This window comes from Pyxicephalus adspersus, chromosome 3 (assembly GCF_032062135.1).
Source record: "Pyxicephalus adspersus chromosome 3, UCB_Pads_2.0, whole genome shotgun sequence".
Lineage (NCBI taxonomy): Eukaryota > Metazoa > Chordata > Amphibia > Anura > Pyxicephalidae > Pyxicephalus > Pyxicephalus adspersus.
The window spans coordinates 56,313,829-56,332,170 of record NC_092860.1 but is presented as its reverse complement, the minus strand read 5'-3'; the positions used below and the strand labels follow the sequence as shown (position 1 = coordinate 56,332,170).

The following is an 18,342-nucleotide window of genomic DNA, read 5'->3' as shown; positions in this document are numbered from 1 at the left end:
AATTGTTTAAAGAGACTGAAAAAGTCATGATATCCTTCATAGTGAAGTATAATATCCTTTTTAGTGAAGTATCAAATATTACAAAACTTTACAAGACATCAAGCTGCCAGTCAACAAAAGTATTCTATTTGTATTTTTAACACCTGCATTCTGGTCAACATACATTTTCAAGTGTCCTTGTAGAGCAGATGAGCAACACCATCTGAAAATCTGACTTGCTGCTCCTTTCAGCATGGCATAGTTGTACAACTAATATTCCACACTATAGAACTGAAGTTTTAAAGTTTAAATATGATTGGGGTTTACTACAGAACACTGATAGACTGAACTTTTAGGATCTAAATTGTCAATGTTTTCAAAATTGAAACTTTTTATGCCTATTATATTCATCAGCAGCACTTGCAGATTTGAAGGGAACATCTAAACAATTTTAAAGTCAGAAAGTAAATTTAAACACTGACTTGTTTACTTTTTCTGGCAGATCTAAAGCAAAGTTCATACAGAAATTCCACAAACTAGAAAAGACTGCATCTTGAACTGATTTAGAATGATGCTATTCTGTAGTGCAACCTTAAACTTGCCAAGTTTCATTGAAATGGAATGATCCTTGAACGCAAACAAGTTACTTGCCACCCATTTAAAAGACTATTAGCACTCCATTTGAACATTAAAAGCTTAAACCAACAGGTCTTGTTTGGGAAAATATTTAATTAGTATACTATGAGAGCTATTGGGAGAACTGAATATGCCTTGGCTTTAGACAAAGTCTGAAGTTGAAGCAAAAATAGGATTACACAACCTAATCTATGGATGTATTTTTTTTTCATTTGTATGTGTGGATTACTTGGCATGTTCGTCACCTGGTGTAAATTTCATGTCACTAGACCATTAGAGAAAACTGTTGACATGTTAAATATTTCCCTTTCTGTATATTGGTAGTTGAGATTAGAGTGTTCTCACCATATCATAAAGAGGTAAAAAGAAACAAAAGCATGAATAAAGAATAAGTCACAAAAGATGGGAAATAACAGGAGTTAAGAATAAAAGGAGTTTATTATAAGCCCATAACAGATAACTACAACTGGATTGAACAAACACCTACTGAAAGTATAAATGTTTCTTATAAAATAGTTTAATTTGTTTTTCATACAAATATTAGAAGTAATGGATCTTTCATAACTGATCATCTCAGCACCCTGCAATACTGAAATATGTGTGAAACGTTATCAAAATATACAATTTACCACTAAATAAAAATGAATATATTGTATTACAGCTTTGCACTTTAGGTATAGAAAAAGCTAGATCTGTACAATAAATGTATACAGGGGGAATGCACAGTATACTGGGAGGTGTTCCAGAACCCTTGCCAGCTATACAATGAAGTCGGCTTCATCCAACATTGTATGGCTTAACTGGTTACAGACCTGTATTTCAAACATTGATGACACAAGTGGCAAAATGCAGTTTACCCAATACCTGAAATACACACCTGTTGATCTTACAACTTTTTCTTTTAATTTAGGCAGAATTGGCTTATAAATGTTGAGTTCTTCCTCAACCCAAGCTGGTGTTAACATGACCAATTCAAATTTTGAATCACCACACAATGTTGCATACAGCAACAGAAAATATGTCCTGTAATGTTAAATAAGGCACAGGAACAGATGTTTGCAGACCGTAAAAGAACAAATAGCTTAATATGCAGTGCTTTAATTGTAAAGCATTAAAAAAACCAGGCACCTGAGGGGATACAATGAAGGCACTAAAGACAGTACACTAGAAATTTCAGCTTTTAAAGATTATAGTCGTGCTCAAGCCAGTCTGCTAACATGGGATTCAGAAATTCCAAACAGACTGACGATAACTTGTTTTGATAAGATTGTCACGATTCTTAGAGCCAATTTGAAGATTTTGCAACAATTTCTATTCCTGTAAATGGTGTGCATCAAGCGGAGGCACTTAAACTTGCATCTAAATTGTAGAGGTTGTGTCAAGTAACACAAGGTCCGAGGCTAAGGAGAAGTCAAACCCTAAAAGGCTTAAAGTAGCTTTTATGGATAATCCTTCATGCATCAGTTGGGTTTGGACATGCCAAAGATTAGGTGCTACAAACTGCAAGTTCTGTTTAATGCAGGTAATGCATTAAATAAGGCATAACAGGAGGCAAGAAAACTAAGACTGTATGAAAACATGCAAAAATTTGGTCCTCTATTTTAAAGCATGGAAAGCATGCTTGTACTTATAGTAAACATTAAAGCATGTATGGTAAGCTAATACATAAATCAAAATTTACACATCTGTGTAACTAAACAAGGATAAAGCAAGTATCTTCCTTGCCACCTCTAACTCCCTGTTTAACAGGCTGAGTGGGAAAAAAAAGTATACACTGAATAATCTAAGGTGCCATGGTCCCAGAAAATATGGTCAGTATATTGGTATGTGAATGAAAGGAAATGCTGTGTTTTACAGTCCAGACAATACTTGAACACTTGTTCATCAGCTTTGGATAAACACATCAAAGAACATGAAAGTGGGCAAATGACATCAAAAAGTTCAGATTGTAAGGCACAGAGATATAGCTCGTCAGCACATTTTGTGACAAGGTTGGACCACAAACCAGCATCTGCAGTGTGTTCAGCTGATATGAATTGTTCCAATTTGGTCACGTGTGCAAAACATACTGCAGTCTGACAAAAACCTAGTCATCCAGGTAGATTTAAAGTTGGCCAGTCAAATACATGTTTTTAAAAGTACTAACAAGAGCAAGGGCCAGTATCCCAAAGTTTGGTCCTAAGAACAACTGCCAAAAACTCAGTACTAAGTACAGAGTGTATTTAAGGGCATTGCAAAAAATACACACAAATCAATACCCTTAATATAAATCACTAACAATGAAAGCCTTGAAAATATTTGAAAAAAAAAGTTAAAAATCTGGGATGCAAGGACACTTGAGCGCTGCATGTAAAGTGGCTTATATCTGGAATGATGGAAGTGAGCCTTTGCAAGACATGACAAAGGCTGACAGTTCTTTACTTTTCTTCAACTCCCTAAATCAGATGGTAGACTTTGAGAAAGAAACTCTCAGGTGATGGCTTTCTCCCATATCATGGTTGTGAAGTTCAATAAGAGATTCAATGGCCTCTTCCACAGAACCCATTTGAATAAGGGCCATTTTGCGATCTTTCCTAAAGAAAAAAAAAAGAAAAAATTTACACACTAAACAATGCAACAATGTAAAACATTTCTGCATTCATAAAAATAAAATTACACTTACTGGAAGAATTTAAAGCCTTTTACGGTACATCCATCTTGTGCAAAAAGCTGCTTTAAATCTTCTTCACTTACAGATGGCCTAAAAAAAAAAAAAAGATTTTTACTGCTCAAATTTTAAACATCAACTTAAAAAAGGGTCAAAATTATTTACTTCAGAGATGAAGAAATGAATAGCATTACATCTGCTTTACTAGCGATAAATTGCAGAAAAACTTTTAATAACTTTAACAAAATCTGAAGACATCAGTACTGGAAAAAATCCCTCCTGCACACATTTTAACTAATGTTTAGGGGGCTTTATGTACCAAGTCTGTCATGTCATTTTTCCATGTCACAGATTAACTTTTCCCCTGTCTGAAAGATAAACAAAAAAAGGGAACATGGCTCTCCATGTCGGTCTGGAGCCTGTGAATTTAGTGGTCTGTAGGCCCAAAAAGGTTGGGGACCCCTGCCTAAGACATTATAGGGTGTACTGACCTGCCATGAATAAATATTAGGAGAAATGAAAAAAATGATATTTAGAAGGGAAGATTGTGTATCCTGCCAATCTCCATTTGTTTTAGTTACAGTCATACTACACAAGCAGAAAAATGCTAAAAGTTGAAATGCCAAGTAGAACAAAAAATCATGCATAGTTATTCAAGTGGAAACAAGCCAAAGTTATCTACTCAGGTGTCCATTCAACCTAAATGGCAACTGCTGCTTTATATGTGCAATTTTAGTAAAGGATCTTATTGCTGTACATTTCCTTCAATTTTCAGTTTAATCTTTTTACTAACACTTGAGATCCACCCTCTTGGGGAAGTGTTGCCATTTCAACCCTCCACACTAGGCATGACAAGCATGCAACTAAACATGCCAAAAACCCAAAAGATGACTGTAAAAGAAATGGTGAAAACTTAACCCACGCTGAATAGAACACACTGAATGGAAGAAAAAAAAATCTTACGGTATATTGGAGAGATGAAGCGTGGCAGATGGAGGGAAGATATTTTGAAAGTTCTTGGAGCCTGGCTTCTTAAAACGATGGAGAGGAGAGTTTGTAAAGTCTTTTGTTAACCCCTGGTCTTCTTGACCCTCTCTAGGTAACTGGACAGTTTGGTGCTTTGAGACAGTGATCCGAAGTGGTTTCCCATGGAGCCTTTGGCCATTTAAATGGCTCATAGCTGGAGAAGTGAAAAAAAAAATGTAAATGACAGAATTGAATTTAGGAATTCCTGACTATTTCTCCAAGTAGAAGAATCAAGTTGACAGAACGCAAGCTGCAGAGCAAGTTAAGTATTTGAAAAATACTGTAAAGTAATTGATGAAAATGCAAGTGAACAGTAAACATACTCAGTACAACAGCTTCAAGGACCATTAACATCTATTCCCCTACTCTTTTGGGTTCTTCGTAGTCACCCAAACCAGGCGCGAGATTGGGTGACGTAGGTTGGAAGAGAAAACTTGCCGAACTTGCATCTTTGGGTCAATTTTTTCCCCCCACTTTTTAAGAAAAGGCTCCTTCATGTGCAGAAGGAGCACCAAAGAGCCTCCCAGGATGTGCGACGTAGGTATCCCAGGAGGCTTTGGGCTCCCATTCAATTCTCAACCGCCTAAGCCATCAAGCATTAGGGGGCAATGCTGCAGATTTTTTTTTTTTTTTTTAAAGGGTGCTGCACTTAAAGAAAAAATTTGTCTACCCCTTTATGTAAAGTGAAATTTGAGCTTAGGTATAACAAAACCTCTGCACTGCAGGGGCCAGGGCAAAGGAGAGCACAACTTTAATTCTCTACAGATGCTTGCTTCCTAGCAAAGTGCAACAGAGGACCTTGACTAAATGCAAGTTAAGCTTAACAGTATACTTGCCTCACAAGGCTGCCCCTTAAGTAAAAATTGCCCATAAAAACCATGGAGAGCAACCTAATGTTTTATTAAAAACAAACTGCTTCACTGCAATAGACCTTGTTTCCAGCTGAGGTCAGCAGATCTTACCTAGTTGAGCTTGATTGCCATCAGCCATCTGAATCAGTGCATTCTCTTTCTTGTTAAAGAGTATTTTCACTCTGTGCACATCACCATACACGCCTTGGAAGAAAAATCAAAATAAGATAAATTACCAATTAAAAAAACAATTGTAATGAGCACAAACTCAAAAGTTGTATGCTAATGGCATGCCAAGTAAGAGCGTTAACTGAGCAGACCAAGTTAACTGAATGGTCAGACTAGAGTTTCTCCCAATTTTGTAGTTGCTAGTATTAAAGGTAAGAAGTATTCGGAAGAATGGTGCATGTATGATACAGAGGTAGTCCCCCCCCCCCCCCCATTGATTGCTACACTAACCTAATAAATCATTGCAGTATAGCAAAGATTTAAAGAAAACTGCTGGCAGGAAAAGCTCTTGTCTGACTTCTTTTGACTAAAAATCCTAGACACCACTAGTTTACCCCAAGGTTTCCAGGTAGTTCTAATCCTTTAGCTTCTGCCTATAGAAATTCTCCCATAGCATATACATTGAAAGATTTGAAAAGCAACTATAGCTATAACCCAACTGTGCATGTCGATGCTCCAATTAAATGCACAGTTCCACAAAAAAGTTAAGATTTGCAGCTGCACCACACAAAGATCTTTAAATATGGGAAGAAAAAAGCAAAAACTACAATTGCACTTGTCAGTCACCCACCCAACACAACAAGAAAATGCATGCAGCACCCACCCCATAAATAAAATGAAAATAGTAATAAAGTGCGAAACATACCGAAAAGAATAAAGAGGCATTGGGGTGTAACTCTCTTTAGAGAACAGCAGAGCAAGGCAGCGGAGGGACAGGGGTATAGAAAAGGAGCCGAGGGGAGAGCACAGCTTGCAGAAATGGTCCACGAGGAATGTGTCACCGGAGGAGTGGTAGGAGCAGTTGACGGATGATATTCAAGGTGGTTAATATTTGAAGGATAGGTTGGATCCGGACAGCAGGGTGTTTGGGAGTTTTTTGGAAGGAAGAATATGTTTTGTTTGTTTCACAAAGCACAACAGGAAGCAGAAGATGCCGTGCAGTCAGTTGGCAAAGAAATTCCGGATCAAGGTAAAAAACAAAAAACATAAAAAAGAAGAAGGGGATGGGAGGAAAAGAAAACAGTAGCAAAAACAGGTCAGTAAAAATATAAAGAAACAGGTATACAAGAATTAAGTCTTCTAGATTAAATGTTTAAAAGACAGCTACTAAGGTTTAATCTGATGGTAAAGTAATACAATGAAGTGAAATAAAGGCCATATGAGACAATATCCACAAGTAGTAATTTCCTTAATAACCAAACTGCCATTGTGCAAAAAAAAATATGTATGCCTATAGGAAAATACACTGGAGTATTCCAGAACTGGTAGACTGGTATTTGGTATGTTACTAAATTTGTAATATTTTGTTCTTGCTTTTTAGAGCACCATCATTACAAAATAGCCTTCGATTAGAAGGCATTTCCTACAACTTTTACACCAAAGTATTCACTACATATACAATGGCATTATTCATGCTCCCACTTACCAAATTATACTATAGCATTAAAACCTAGGTTCTAGGATATTGTCCACACATGTATCAAGAGCTCTGCAACTAAGTCATAAGCAAGAAGAGTATTGTTAGTTCAGTCCCAAAGGGGGAAGTTAGGGCCAACCCTCAAAACTCAAAAATCAGATTTAGGCAGGAAAAGTACTGTTCAAAGAGCTAGTAATTTTGCCAGCAACTTTCCCCATATACATAGCATACAATTAACTGTTCAAGTGTCACTTAAAACTAAGGCAAAACTATAACAAGTTTTGAATATGCTTCAACCCTAGCTACCATTCAAACAAAAAAAATCCTGAACTGTATGTTAGATTTGATGTTACAAAGCAGCTGTGGCCTGATGGGACTAGTTGGGCAGAAAGTACTCCAATGGCAACCACTGTACTGTTTAGAAACCACAGAATGCCACTAACCTCTGGACTAAGGTTGCTGATCAGCAGAACAGAGTTTCCAGGGACAGCCAACCCTGGAATGCCAAGTCTACTTGCTGCAGCAGCTGCTGCAGCACTTGGAAGTGTAAGAGGTGTAAGTGCTCCATGGACACCTAGGAGAAAAATATTAAGTTAACATAAACACTAATACATGAGTACATGAATGCTAAAGGGTGTGCACAAACCTGGCTTTCAATTTCTCGCTTACAATCTGAGTTGATTCATAGCAATTTTTACTCAACTAAAATTATGTTTGCCAACATGCAAGGTTAAACATCTAAAAAGATAGAGGAAACACTCACTCCAACCCTATCCAAAAACCAGCATTCAGAGTTTTAAGGTAGTAGCTACACAAAAAGAAAAAGTACCTTGCGGAATGGCAAAAGCGGGTGGAAAACCAGCACTTGCATAGGGATTAGCAGATATCAATCCTGGAGCTCCTGAAAGAAAGGGAAACACCACTGTAGATTAGCTAGAACAACATTTTAGCCTCTTAAGTTTATTTAAACTGAAGCCATGAACCCCATCAAGCTGCGGCACAATGTTTAGGTGCTGGATCCTTGCTGGTCTCGATTATGTGATTTTAACTAGAAGTTAGCAGACAGCGAGTTAAGTTTTTTTTTTTAAACCAGATCAAGATCTGAGACAGAATGAAACAGGGACAAGCTAGTGTTATTGGCATTTCAGGTTAAGTGTATCATATTCAGTCTCACCAAAAGCAGCAATGGTCTGATCCAAAGAGGGATGTCCGTCTCCAGAAGGAAGGTCTGGTCGAGTGTAATCACGACTTTTGTCATTGTTGTACTTCACGTTAAGGCTGGTGAGCTTTGAGAAGTCAATACGCAGTGTGCAGCATGCATTATAAATATTTTGTCCATCAAGTGTCTAAAAAAAAAAAAAAAAAAAGTCAAACATCTTTACTTCAATCCAATTAATCTACTCAGACTTGCTAGTTAAAAAAAAAAAAAATAAAGCAAAGAACCTTCTACTCACCAGTTTGGCATGCTGGGCAGACATGGGATCAGAATACTGTAAGAGTGCCTGGAACTGATTGTTCTTGGTGAAGGTAATAATCTTTAAAACTGTGCCAAATTTTGAAAAAATCTATGGAAAAAAAATTGATAGGCGTTCAGTGTCTTGCCAACTACAGTTTAGCTAATGTTTGAGGGATGGATTAAACTACTATATCTGCCTGTATATAGCAGCTGGGTATTAGAAGTACTACAACTATTTTCAAGGCACACCGTTTAAACTTGACATAAATCACAAAACTAAAAACCATGTGTGGTTATGTATATGGGCACATTCTCTTAAAAGACGCCCCAAACCCAATCATTTACCTGCTGTAGGACGTCAAGAGTAACTGGGTAGAAAAGGTTTTCCACAATAATTCTGAGGACTGGGCTCTGTCCTGATATAGCCATACCAGCATCCACAGCAGCAGCCGTGGCCGACAGTGCTACATTTCCAGACTGAACTGAATTCACAGCTTGCAGGGCTGCTTGTGCTCGCTAAAATGAAAGTGGATTAAAACAGGTTTATTAATGAATAACAGTTAGCCAAGCTATAAACCTAAAACATTTTTGCATGTGAGCTTTCCAGACATCTTATTCCTTCTAACACAGACCATGACTTTGGCATCAACATTGGACCTGTGCCAAAAAGACTAGAGCTGGCACAATAATAAACATTACATCCCACACCTAATGCATTCCATGAAAACGTATGACCACACAACACTTACATTTCCAACTAATTAAGGTACCAAGATTTATAAGGTAAATTTGGTCTGATTTTTCAAAGAGTGTTGAGGTCTAACACCAAATTCAAACAGGGAAAGCCTATTCAAATTCAAGATCAACGACTTAGTGAAATGGATACACTTACTATAGTCTAGATCAGGGGGCAGCAAACTTTTTGCTACTAGGTCATTTCAGGAGGTCAAGAAAGCACACTAGGTCAGAATCTCCCAGAGTCCCGCACTGATGGCTCGATTGCCACCCACCAGTAATGCTCCTGGAGTAAAATCCCTCTCCTCTGCAACACATAAGGAGAGGGAATGTCCTCTTACCCCGGCGGCGGAAGTGAACGCCAGCCACAGTAAATAGGGAAGGAGGCATAACAAGGAGGCTCAAGAGCAGCATGCTGGTTGCCGACCCCTGCCACCCAGGATAAGGCCGATCGACCGGGGGGCGTTAGGCCGGAACGGACTACTGACTATGCTGTATCTGGCCTTAAAAGCTGGAGTTTGCCGACCTCTGGTCTAGATGATAAAATGAAAATTGCTATATTTTTCAAAAAGGTGACAGTTTTATCTTCCTGTAATTCCAGCTTTAGAGCTTAACAACTTCAAGCCTACCAAGGCACTCCAAGACAATCAGCTTTTTTGTCCAAGCCAATTCAGAAAGCAAATACAGGTATTTTGACAGCAAAGCATTTACACCATTACAGAAAGATTTAGCTTTACATAACATTTACAAAACACACTACTCACAGCTTGATTAGGAGAGTTATCAGTCTTCAGTTCTTTGTGATTTGAAAATTGGATATAGATTGGCTGGCTTCTGAGCACAGGTGTTACTGTAGCAAAGTAATTCACCATGGTGTTTGCAGCCTCCTCTGTATTCATCTCTAAAAAGGCCTAAAAGAAGAAACATTAAGAACTAGTCCCACAACAAGGCAACATGGCCAAAGTGTATAGTTCAGCCAATGTTTTAAACATACCTGGTTTTTGCCCTTTAGCATCAAGAGGTTGGTCACTTTTCCAAATGGAAGACCAAGAGATATAACTTCAGCTTCAGTAACATCTCCTGGGAGCTGTCGCACATGAATAACTCTAGAGCCAACACTTACAGATCTGTTGTCACCCTTAAATTTTTTGCTGTCGTTTCCGTTTGCTGAAAAAGTAATTTCACAATTTTAAAATATTGAAAAAATACAACTGAAAGTATTTGGAAGAAAGTGTCATGCTGTCTTTTCTAAACCAACGTGACAGCTTCCCATAATGACATTTGACCAACATATTATACATTAAAGCCAATTTAAAATGTTGACATGTTTATGCATACAAGTCTGCCTATACAGTCATATCAAACTGCTGGAGATCCCAAGTCGGATGAGTCCATCAAATTGATGCAACCAGCTGATCACTATTTTAACAGGAATAAGCATATTTGTGAGTTAAGAGAGGACAAAAGTTTCACCAAAGAGGTCTGAATTCTCACCAGGTTAGAGCCACAGTAAGGAATAGTTTTAAAATCAAGTGTCCTTTAATGTTCCCATTGAGTTACATTAGTAGAAACTGTTAGCACAGTTTAATGCTGACTAACAGTACAGACATGGCTCTAATTATTGGCACACCAAAAGTATAGCAGAGATGTACTACTGAGTGGCCAGCACTAAACTGATTTTTCCAATATACAGTGACTGGAAACTGGTGAATACATTGGATGGTGGCAATTTATGGTAAAACCAATATTTTTAGCTGGAGTTTTACTTGAAGGGCATTTTGGAGCAAATGTAAATATTCAAGTTGAACAGATGTTATTTCAACAATTAGATCAATTTACAGGATTCAGTTTGTAAATCTGAGGAATTCATGCCAAACCAGCTCTCTGCTTTCTAAATTTGCTCTAAATTTATAAAGACAAAGCCCTCAGGATATAAACATTGGTAGGTTAAACTGTGTGCCAACTTTCTCCTCATTTACGGTCATGTTTCTTAGTTAGTAACTTTTGCTGATCCTTCTAAAACTGCAAGACACCTAGATTAATGCTGCTGAATTTTAGTAATTCCCCTTGTAGTGAAAATAGTAAACTGCTTTTCCCGATCCAGTATATATACACATCTGGGAGGAAGGGGCCCACACCACTTTCCCAATAGAGACACTAATCTAGCAAGTTAAACTTTAGCAGTGATTGACCATACGCTGCTACTTATTGGCTAGAATGGCCATTACCAAGACTAAAGGCTACAATTACAGAATAATTACTTAGCATTTTAAAAAGTGAACGAACTACACCGCAGAATGGATGACATTACCTGCAGAAGCAGAGTTGCTCATGATAAAGGGTCCGTTAGTAACGCAAGAGAAAAGTTCGTCAGATCCCCGCTGGAAGAGAGAAAAAAAAAAAAGCTTAAGAATGCAGAAGTAATGAAAACAGAATGCAATAATCTATACTTGTAAGGCAAAAATTATATTTTACTGATCCAGCACAAAGTTTTTTTTCAAACAGCCAATTGCAATGTCTAAAAATAACTCACAATGCAAATTATACAAAGACAACAAGCTCTTAAAACAAAGATCATCAAAACAAGAAGTTAAAGAATGTTTGTTAGAAACAAATGCACCTACAACTAATAAATGTTGACATTGATAAATTTAGTAATTACTAATTTAAGAATTACAGACCTACTCAGGATAGAAGTTTTCTGAGGCGGTTAGAAAATATACATAAAGCCAACCATTGTTCAAGTTAGGGCAATAGTTTAGGAAGCCCTGTTTTATAAAGTTAAAAACCCTGGCTTAGCAGCTCTGAGTGTATCATGCTAGAATTACCTTCAGCCCTTCGAAAAACAGACACCAAATCTACACCTCCATTTTCATGGTCTATAAGATACCATATATATTCTGAGTGAACAGAGGGTTGGAAGTAAAAATGTGTGGATATTTAATGTACACATGTACTAGGTATCAAGGACAGGTGACAACCCACAAATATCATGGGAACATTGATACAGGAACATTGTTACGGATATTTGGTACATCAGGTTAAAAAAATACAAGGGTATGCATGTACACTTTAAGAAAAAAACATGCCTATTATCAATTACTGGATAGAACAGTTTATAAATAGCACAACAAGTAAAATTTTCAAGGAGAATTCATATTTTTTTCCAACATAGTGCATGCCAAAAGAAATTCATAATTTCCATAATGGGAAATTAGAAGCAGATCCTGAACTGTGCAAGATCTCCCATCAGATCATAAATGGATACATTATATGACATGGTTTTAAATCACTTCTGCCATTAAAGTTCAGAGGTTTTCATAATATGCCTACCAATACAAGGGTGCCCTAAGGCCATTTGGCAGATCCAAGCCATACAACAATCCTTGGCAATGCCATGACTGAAAGCATATGTGCTACATCCTACTTTAGAATACAAAAGTTGGGGATCTAAAACACAATACACAAAATGCAATAAAACAATAGCCACCCTGAAGCAACTGAAATTAGGTGGTGGAAGTAAAGCAAATATTTACATATATACTCCTCTTAAGTAGGTAAATGTTAGCAGGTACATTTTATCCACTTAAAGTACGCTTTTACATTCATATAGCCTGTTTTGAGTAGGGAATTGTTAAAAATCAGTTACGTTTGATTTTTCCCCCACACTTTCCATCTCAGGTTCTCAACAGAAGAGCCACAATCTTTTAAAAGAGCGAATACATCTTTGTACTGGGTTGTGAACCATTCCAGGATAGAATATATCTGGCAGGAAGTTTACCGTTGTCCAACAACTAGTGGCTTCAGTAAGTCTAGTATCACATTATCCTGTAACTGGTTACTTCAAAGTGTTACTAAATTATTTAGAGGAAGTTTAGACAGGCTTTTTTAACTGTTTTGCACATGCTACTGTCAGCACAATCACTGTGCAAAAGCCCAACACTCCAGTATTTACTACAACACTGGTATACTTTTATGTGCTGCACTTTTACAACTTCAGAGGATAGCAGTGGGTAGGGCACAGACTGTGCACCGTCACCCCTCCCCCAAAAGCCAACACAAAAAGACTGCTATGGTAACACCTAGAAAAAATAAACCTGTAATAAAAGCAGGGTGGGGCAGGCAGCCGACTGCATTCCAGAGCTTGAAAAGACTGCAGTAATGCAGCCGCTCCCAGACATTACCTCAAGTGTGTAGCCACCATTTCAGTGATAACAAAAATGTAAAGTTCACAGGCCAAGAAAATGGTAAAAACCCAAATCTGCAACGAAGTTTCATTTAAAGGTAGTTAAACTAGCAAAGAAATAGGATTCAATTTTATCGTCTGTCAATTAAAACATTGCACCTTTAAACATGCATATATTTGACACAGGAGGGCATTTTGCTTTGTTATGCTACATGTAAAACATGCAAGTATTCAATTTTGGTTACTACATCATGCAGGAAAAATGCATGAGTGAATACATTGATTTTACCACAATGTATCTGATGTTTTAGAACAAACAAAGCTGCTTAGCTATAGCAGACAAGTTTTTACACATGGGGGTTTGACACTCCATTGGTCTAAGGCAGGGGTAGGCAAAGTTTTATGGAGGGATTTACCTTCAGGGAGCTTTCCCTATTTACTGCAGAGGAATTATCAATGCTGGCAGCAGTAAATAGGGGAGCCACTGCAAGGGGGCAGCACCAGCGCTCCAGTAGTTCATAACACCCCCTGGCCGATCTGCTGCCAGCCTGCATTAGGTCGGATTGGCCAGGGGGCGTTAGGCCAGAACAAACTACTGGTTAGGCTGTATCTGGCCTAAAGGCCGGAGTTTGCCGACCCCTGGTCTAAGGCATTTGATCTTATGAAGCAGAAATTTATTATTAAACAGGATTTTTTATAGCACCAACATATTATGCAGTGCTGTACATTATATAGGGATTGCAAATGACAGACTAATACAGACAGTGATACAGGAGGAGAGAACCCTGCCCCGAAGAGCTTACAGTCTAGTCTGGTATAAGGCATTTAATCTTATGAAGCAGAAATGCACGCATACTGCAGTGATTGGGCCCCAAAAATCTGTAAGGATTTATAAGTTTTGATCCCAAAGCCAAGGAAGCTTTTACCCAACACCAAGGAAGAGGGTACAATATTAGGTTACATTTTTGAAACAATCAAGAGTGAAAAAATGAATACCAAGTAATTGAGCAACTATCCTAGTAAAGTCATGAAGCCAGGACCAATTTTAATAACCAAACTAACCAAATCAATTGTTGCTTAATAAAAATAGGAAATGACTTACCTTTGTACCAACTGTTATATCCTGGACAATGCTAGAAAACAAAAAAAAAAACACATTAAAAATATGTTTACAATGAACTCAAAAATAGCAACTTGTCATGCTTGTTAACATAAGTGAACTCCCCTATAGTCCATACAAAAACCTTTATAGCAAGGAAGATTTTCTGTGGTGAATTAAAAATGGGCCTTAACCAGTTGTCTTATGACCTGCATGTCTAAAGCGCAGATTTTAACTGGATAGGTATCCTTTGACAATTTCAACTGTTCCCTATAGATGGCAGAAAATCTGCCTGATTGAACACTTGAAAATTTACTACCCCGCAGAATCTCTGGCAGTTTGATCTGCCACGTACAGGCATCTTAGGACACCATACAGTTTTAGGTACAAGGCAAAGGCCTATTTTGCCAGTGGATTGAGGCGTTGCATCATGAAGCCCACATACAAGTTTTAGGCAGGATATGAGTAAGCACATTTTTGCCAACCAAGCAATCTTTTCTAGACAGTCTCTAATCTCACAAAATTACCAGTGAACAGGTCATCTACAGTGTGATTTAGCTGTAAAGCTAAGAGGTTTCTCAGAGCCCCGAAGGTCAAGCAATGTTACCAGCTTCTGTGACAACATACCTGGCTAGAATGCATATCACCAACACTACATAATGTATTATAAACTCCACTCTTAAGTAATCACCCTAAATGTGTGCACTGTGGATTAAAGTCAATTTAAAAGCCCACAGACAACACTTTCCACTGGAATGGTATTAAGGCCATTCATGCACAGGAGATCGGTGAACACTGGTCTCTAGTTTCCAAACATTAACAGGAAGGTGAAGGACTGCCAAAACAATTGCTTCACAATTTGGAAAAAAGAGGGTGCTAAAGGATCACAAATCACCTAAGTCCCTTGCAAAAACAAAATGGAGAACACCCTGAACCAATATCTAGTAATTAAATAAAATTCTAACCCACAAGGCAGGGACTTAAAACCAACCACTAAGTAACTCCAATATCCCATCTTTTACTGCATCATGTATATTGTGACTACTAGGTCCATGTCAAAGATCGCACTTGAATTTCATCTCTGGTATGCATGATTTCCTGTACAATACGGTTCCAGCAATACCAATCCATGACCAACATCAACTAAAGCTATTGTTAAAAATGCCACTTACATACAATATAGTTGCACATTAATCTAAATCTTCAACCATTTGCAGAAGTGTTGGAATAAATGCTGTATATTGGGAATTGAAAATACCCCCAATGGCCCTATTCTCTAACTATAGGGGGCCTTGGAAGCACCTCCCAAAATTCTAGAAAATTATTTGACTTCATAAAAGACCAGATTGTGTAAAACATTTTTGTATTTTGCTTGAAATAGGTTTTCATCATTACAACACTATCAATGCCCATGAAAAGGAAACTCAAGATTTTAACTAGACCCAAGCTGCTATAACTCCCTACCACCTCACCACCATTGTTTGTATTTGGACACCAACAGACTCAAAAGTGCAAGGTGTGTTAAGAAGCCACCAAATTCAACATAATGGATATTATCCCCATACTAATAAACTGAAGTTCTAAAACCATACTATAGTCTCTGAATGTTTACAGAAGAGCTTAAAGTGGACTTAAAAGCAAAAGAAACTTGGGAGTGATAGGACTGCTTGTGGCTTTACATTGTTTATAAAAAAGTTTGTTTAATGCGCAAAAAAGTAAAAATATTCCCCACCTTAGGGGTTCACACCACGGTGGTTAACACTGACAACTTTGCAGCATCCTGGGAAACCCTTGTCACATAACCCAGGGGGGCACAGGATTCTATAGAGGGTTAAGCAGAAGTGCCCCATCATTCCACACACAGTAAGATTAGGAACCTAACCATATACATTTCCTAAATGCCTAGTGATGGTGTGGAGCCCAATCTTGAGGATGCTATGATAAGGGGCAGGCTAAGCCATGTATAAGCCACAAGCCCCTGGGATGTGACAGATCATATCTATGAAGGCTATGGGATCACTTATCAGTCTGTCAGTGGTGAGAACCCCAGATATGAGAGGAAGACTCATTACTTTAACATATTCAGTACTAATAATGTAAGGGAATAAACAGTCCTATTAAAATATTTCCTGGCAAAGGCCTCCTTCAATATGTTCAGGTAGGAAAGTGATGACATGATTGACATCCCAACATTGTCAGCCCGCAACCGTAATAGTCACTGGCAGGAACAGCTACAGATGAGCAAAAAGTGAATTTTAGGATCCACATTTAAATAAGATAAGGAACAATGGGGTATGATCTCACTAGCTGGAGGAAAGGTAAACCTAATTTTATTTAGCCCATGTGTAGAGCGTTACAGAAGAAGCAAGAAATCCAAAGTAACACTAATCAGGAATGGGGATTATCGGTCTGTGATAAATGAGAATAAAAGAGCCCGCTAGTCTTTAATGTTTCTACTGTGCTGGCCAAACCTACAGATTGCACAACTTCATCCCCACCCCGGTGACACATTGCTGATCTGCAGGAAAGCTTGCTGAAAGAGCTGCCTATGCGAGACATATATACCATGGGCTAGAAAATGGCCTAGCGATCGATCATCAAAGTTTCCCCATCGCAGCCCATAGCCATGGGAAGAGCGTACAGGATGCGCAATCATGGAGGGCAAAGCCCACATAGAGAGGGCAGGAGAAGCGTGTGAGTGTGTAGAGACAATGGGGCGGAAGAGAAGATCCCTCAGGCTGAACTTTGCACACCGCGAGTCTCTCCCCCCCCTCCTCCATGCCATGGAGTTACAGCTCGGAATCTCCAAGTTAATGAGTTAAACATCAGGAAAGTATTGCGGAGGAGGGAGCCTAACACCCCCACCCCCCCTCTCCTCCTCCGCCAGACCCTCAGGTAACCAGACGCAGCACACCACGTATGCAAATCAAGATGGAAACCAGGCGGTCTCCACTTCCTGGAGGACTGACGGCTCCTCATCCCGGGGCCGCTCAATACCTGGGTGGGGGTTCATGCGTTACAGCTACTAGCTCAGGAAGCCCCGAAACGGAGCTAAAGGGTTAAAAAGCACGCTGCCACATCAGCCCGACCTCAAAGCCAGCTGAAAACTAACAAACTTTCACTTTCCCCTGGAATCGGCGCCATACGGAGCTTTGTACCCACACAGCACCGACACGAAATACACCCAATGCCCCTCCCAAGCACCCCACCAATACGGACCCCCACGTTGTACCCCCTGACAAGAGGCACAGGCAACACCGCACCACGCTAGCTCCTACAAAAGACAGCAGCGCGCTAGGCCTAAAGACGCAGAATTCTTTTTCCCACAAGCCCAGCCACTCACCCTTCCATGGCACACACAACAACCACCCGGCTCTGAGAGGAGGCGCCGTAATAACCGAGGAAGTCAATGCGACCGCCTCATATACACTCTCAAAATGGCGACTGGACTGGTGACGCAGGGGGGGCGAACATTTATTGGCTCTCGGAGCGGTCTATCTGGGATGGGAGGCGGGGTTTATAGGGGAGGTCCTCCCACTACTATTCCCGCCAAGCTAAGGAGGAAAGGTGCGTCACCACACGGAGCCACGCCCGCATCAATTAGAGGCACTGAGGGCCGAGCAATGCGGGACCGGCAGGAAAGTTTTTGTTACTTAGATTATATTAGGTGAGCGCTGTGATTTGGGTATCTATCTGAATGAGCTATTTAGTGTATGTCAGCACCGTCTATTGTACACCAGTGCTGTTTTATAAACAGAATTTGTCTTTACATTAGCTCTCAGTGCTGCTGAAACTTTAAAGTCTTTTTGCATCTACTTCCTGTCCACAGACCTGGATTTCAGGAATGGTTTTTGTATTGTGAGTTTCCTGACAGTGATATTAGTTTTCCATTCTTACCCATTGTGTACAAAAGTGGCCAGTTTTTAGATCCATCATAAGCATATGTGATATAGTGACAACACATGAACCCAAGTTAGATGCAGCAATGGATTGTTGTCACCTTATAGCTGGACATGATGAGGCTTTCTCTGTACCAGATTTTGTGACAAACTGTCCATTATAAGCCATATTTGTATAGAGAT

General features: G+C 39.0%; 1 protein-coding gene across 2 annotated transcripts; it reads right to left on the bottom strand.

The window, feature by feature from the left end:
* Positions 1 to 1,034: 1,034 nt before the first annotated feature.
* Positions 1,035 to 17,712, bottom strand: PTBP1 (polypyrimidine tract binding protein 1). 2 transcript variants are annotated; one of them, XM_072404771.1, is made up of 15 exons: positions 17,604 to 17,712; positions 14,264 to 14,294; positions 11,287 to 11,356; positions 9,970 to 10,142; positions 9,740 to 9,886; positions 8,586 to 8,756; positions 8,239 to 8,349; positions 7,959 to 8,130; positions 7,614 to 7,685; positions 7,228 to 7,358; positions 6,014 to 6,047; positions 5,251 to 5,343; positions 4,226 to 4,442; positions 3,278 to 3,355; positions 1,035 to 3,188 (listed from the first exon to the last, which is right to left on the bottom strand). In XM_072404771.1, the coding sequence occupies exons 1-15, from the start codon at positions 17,609 to 17,611 to the stop codon at positions 3,056 to 3,058; spliced, it is 1,641 nt and encodes a 546-aa protein (XP_072260872.1). In that variant the 5' UTR covers positions 17,612 to 17,712; the 3' UTR covers positions 1,035 to 3,055. The 2 variants fall into 2 exon arrangements, with proteins under 2 accessions (XP_072260872.1, XP_072260873.1); XM_072404772.1 differs by having other exon boundaries at positions 7,614 to 7,682.
* Positions 17,713 to 18,342: the final 630 nt, after the last annotated feature.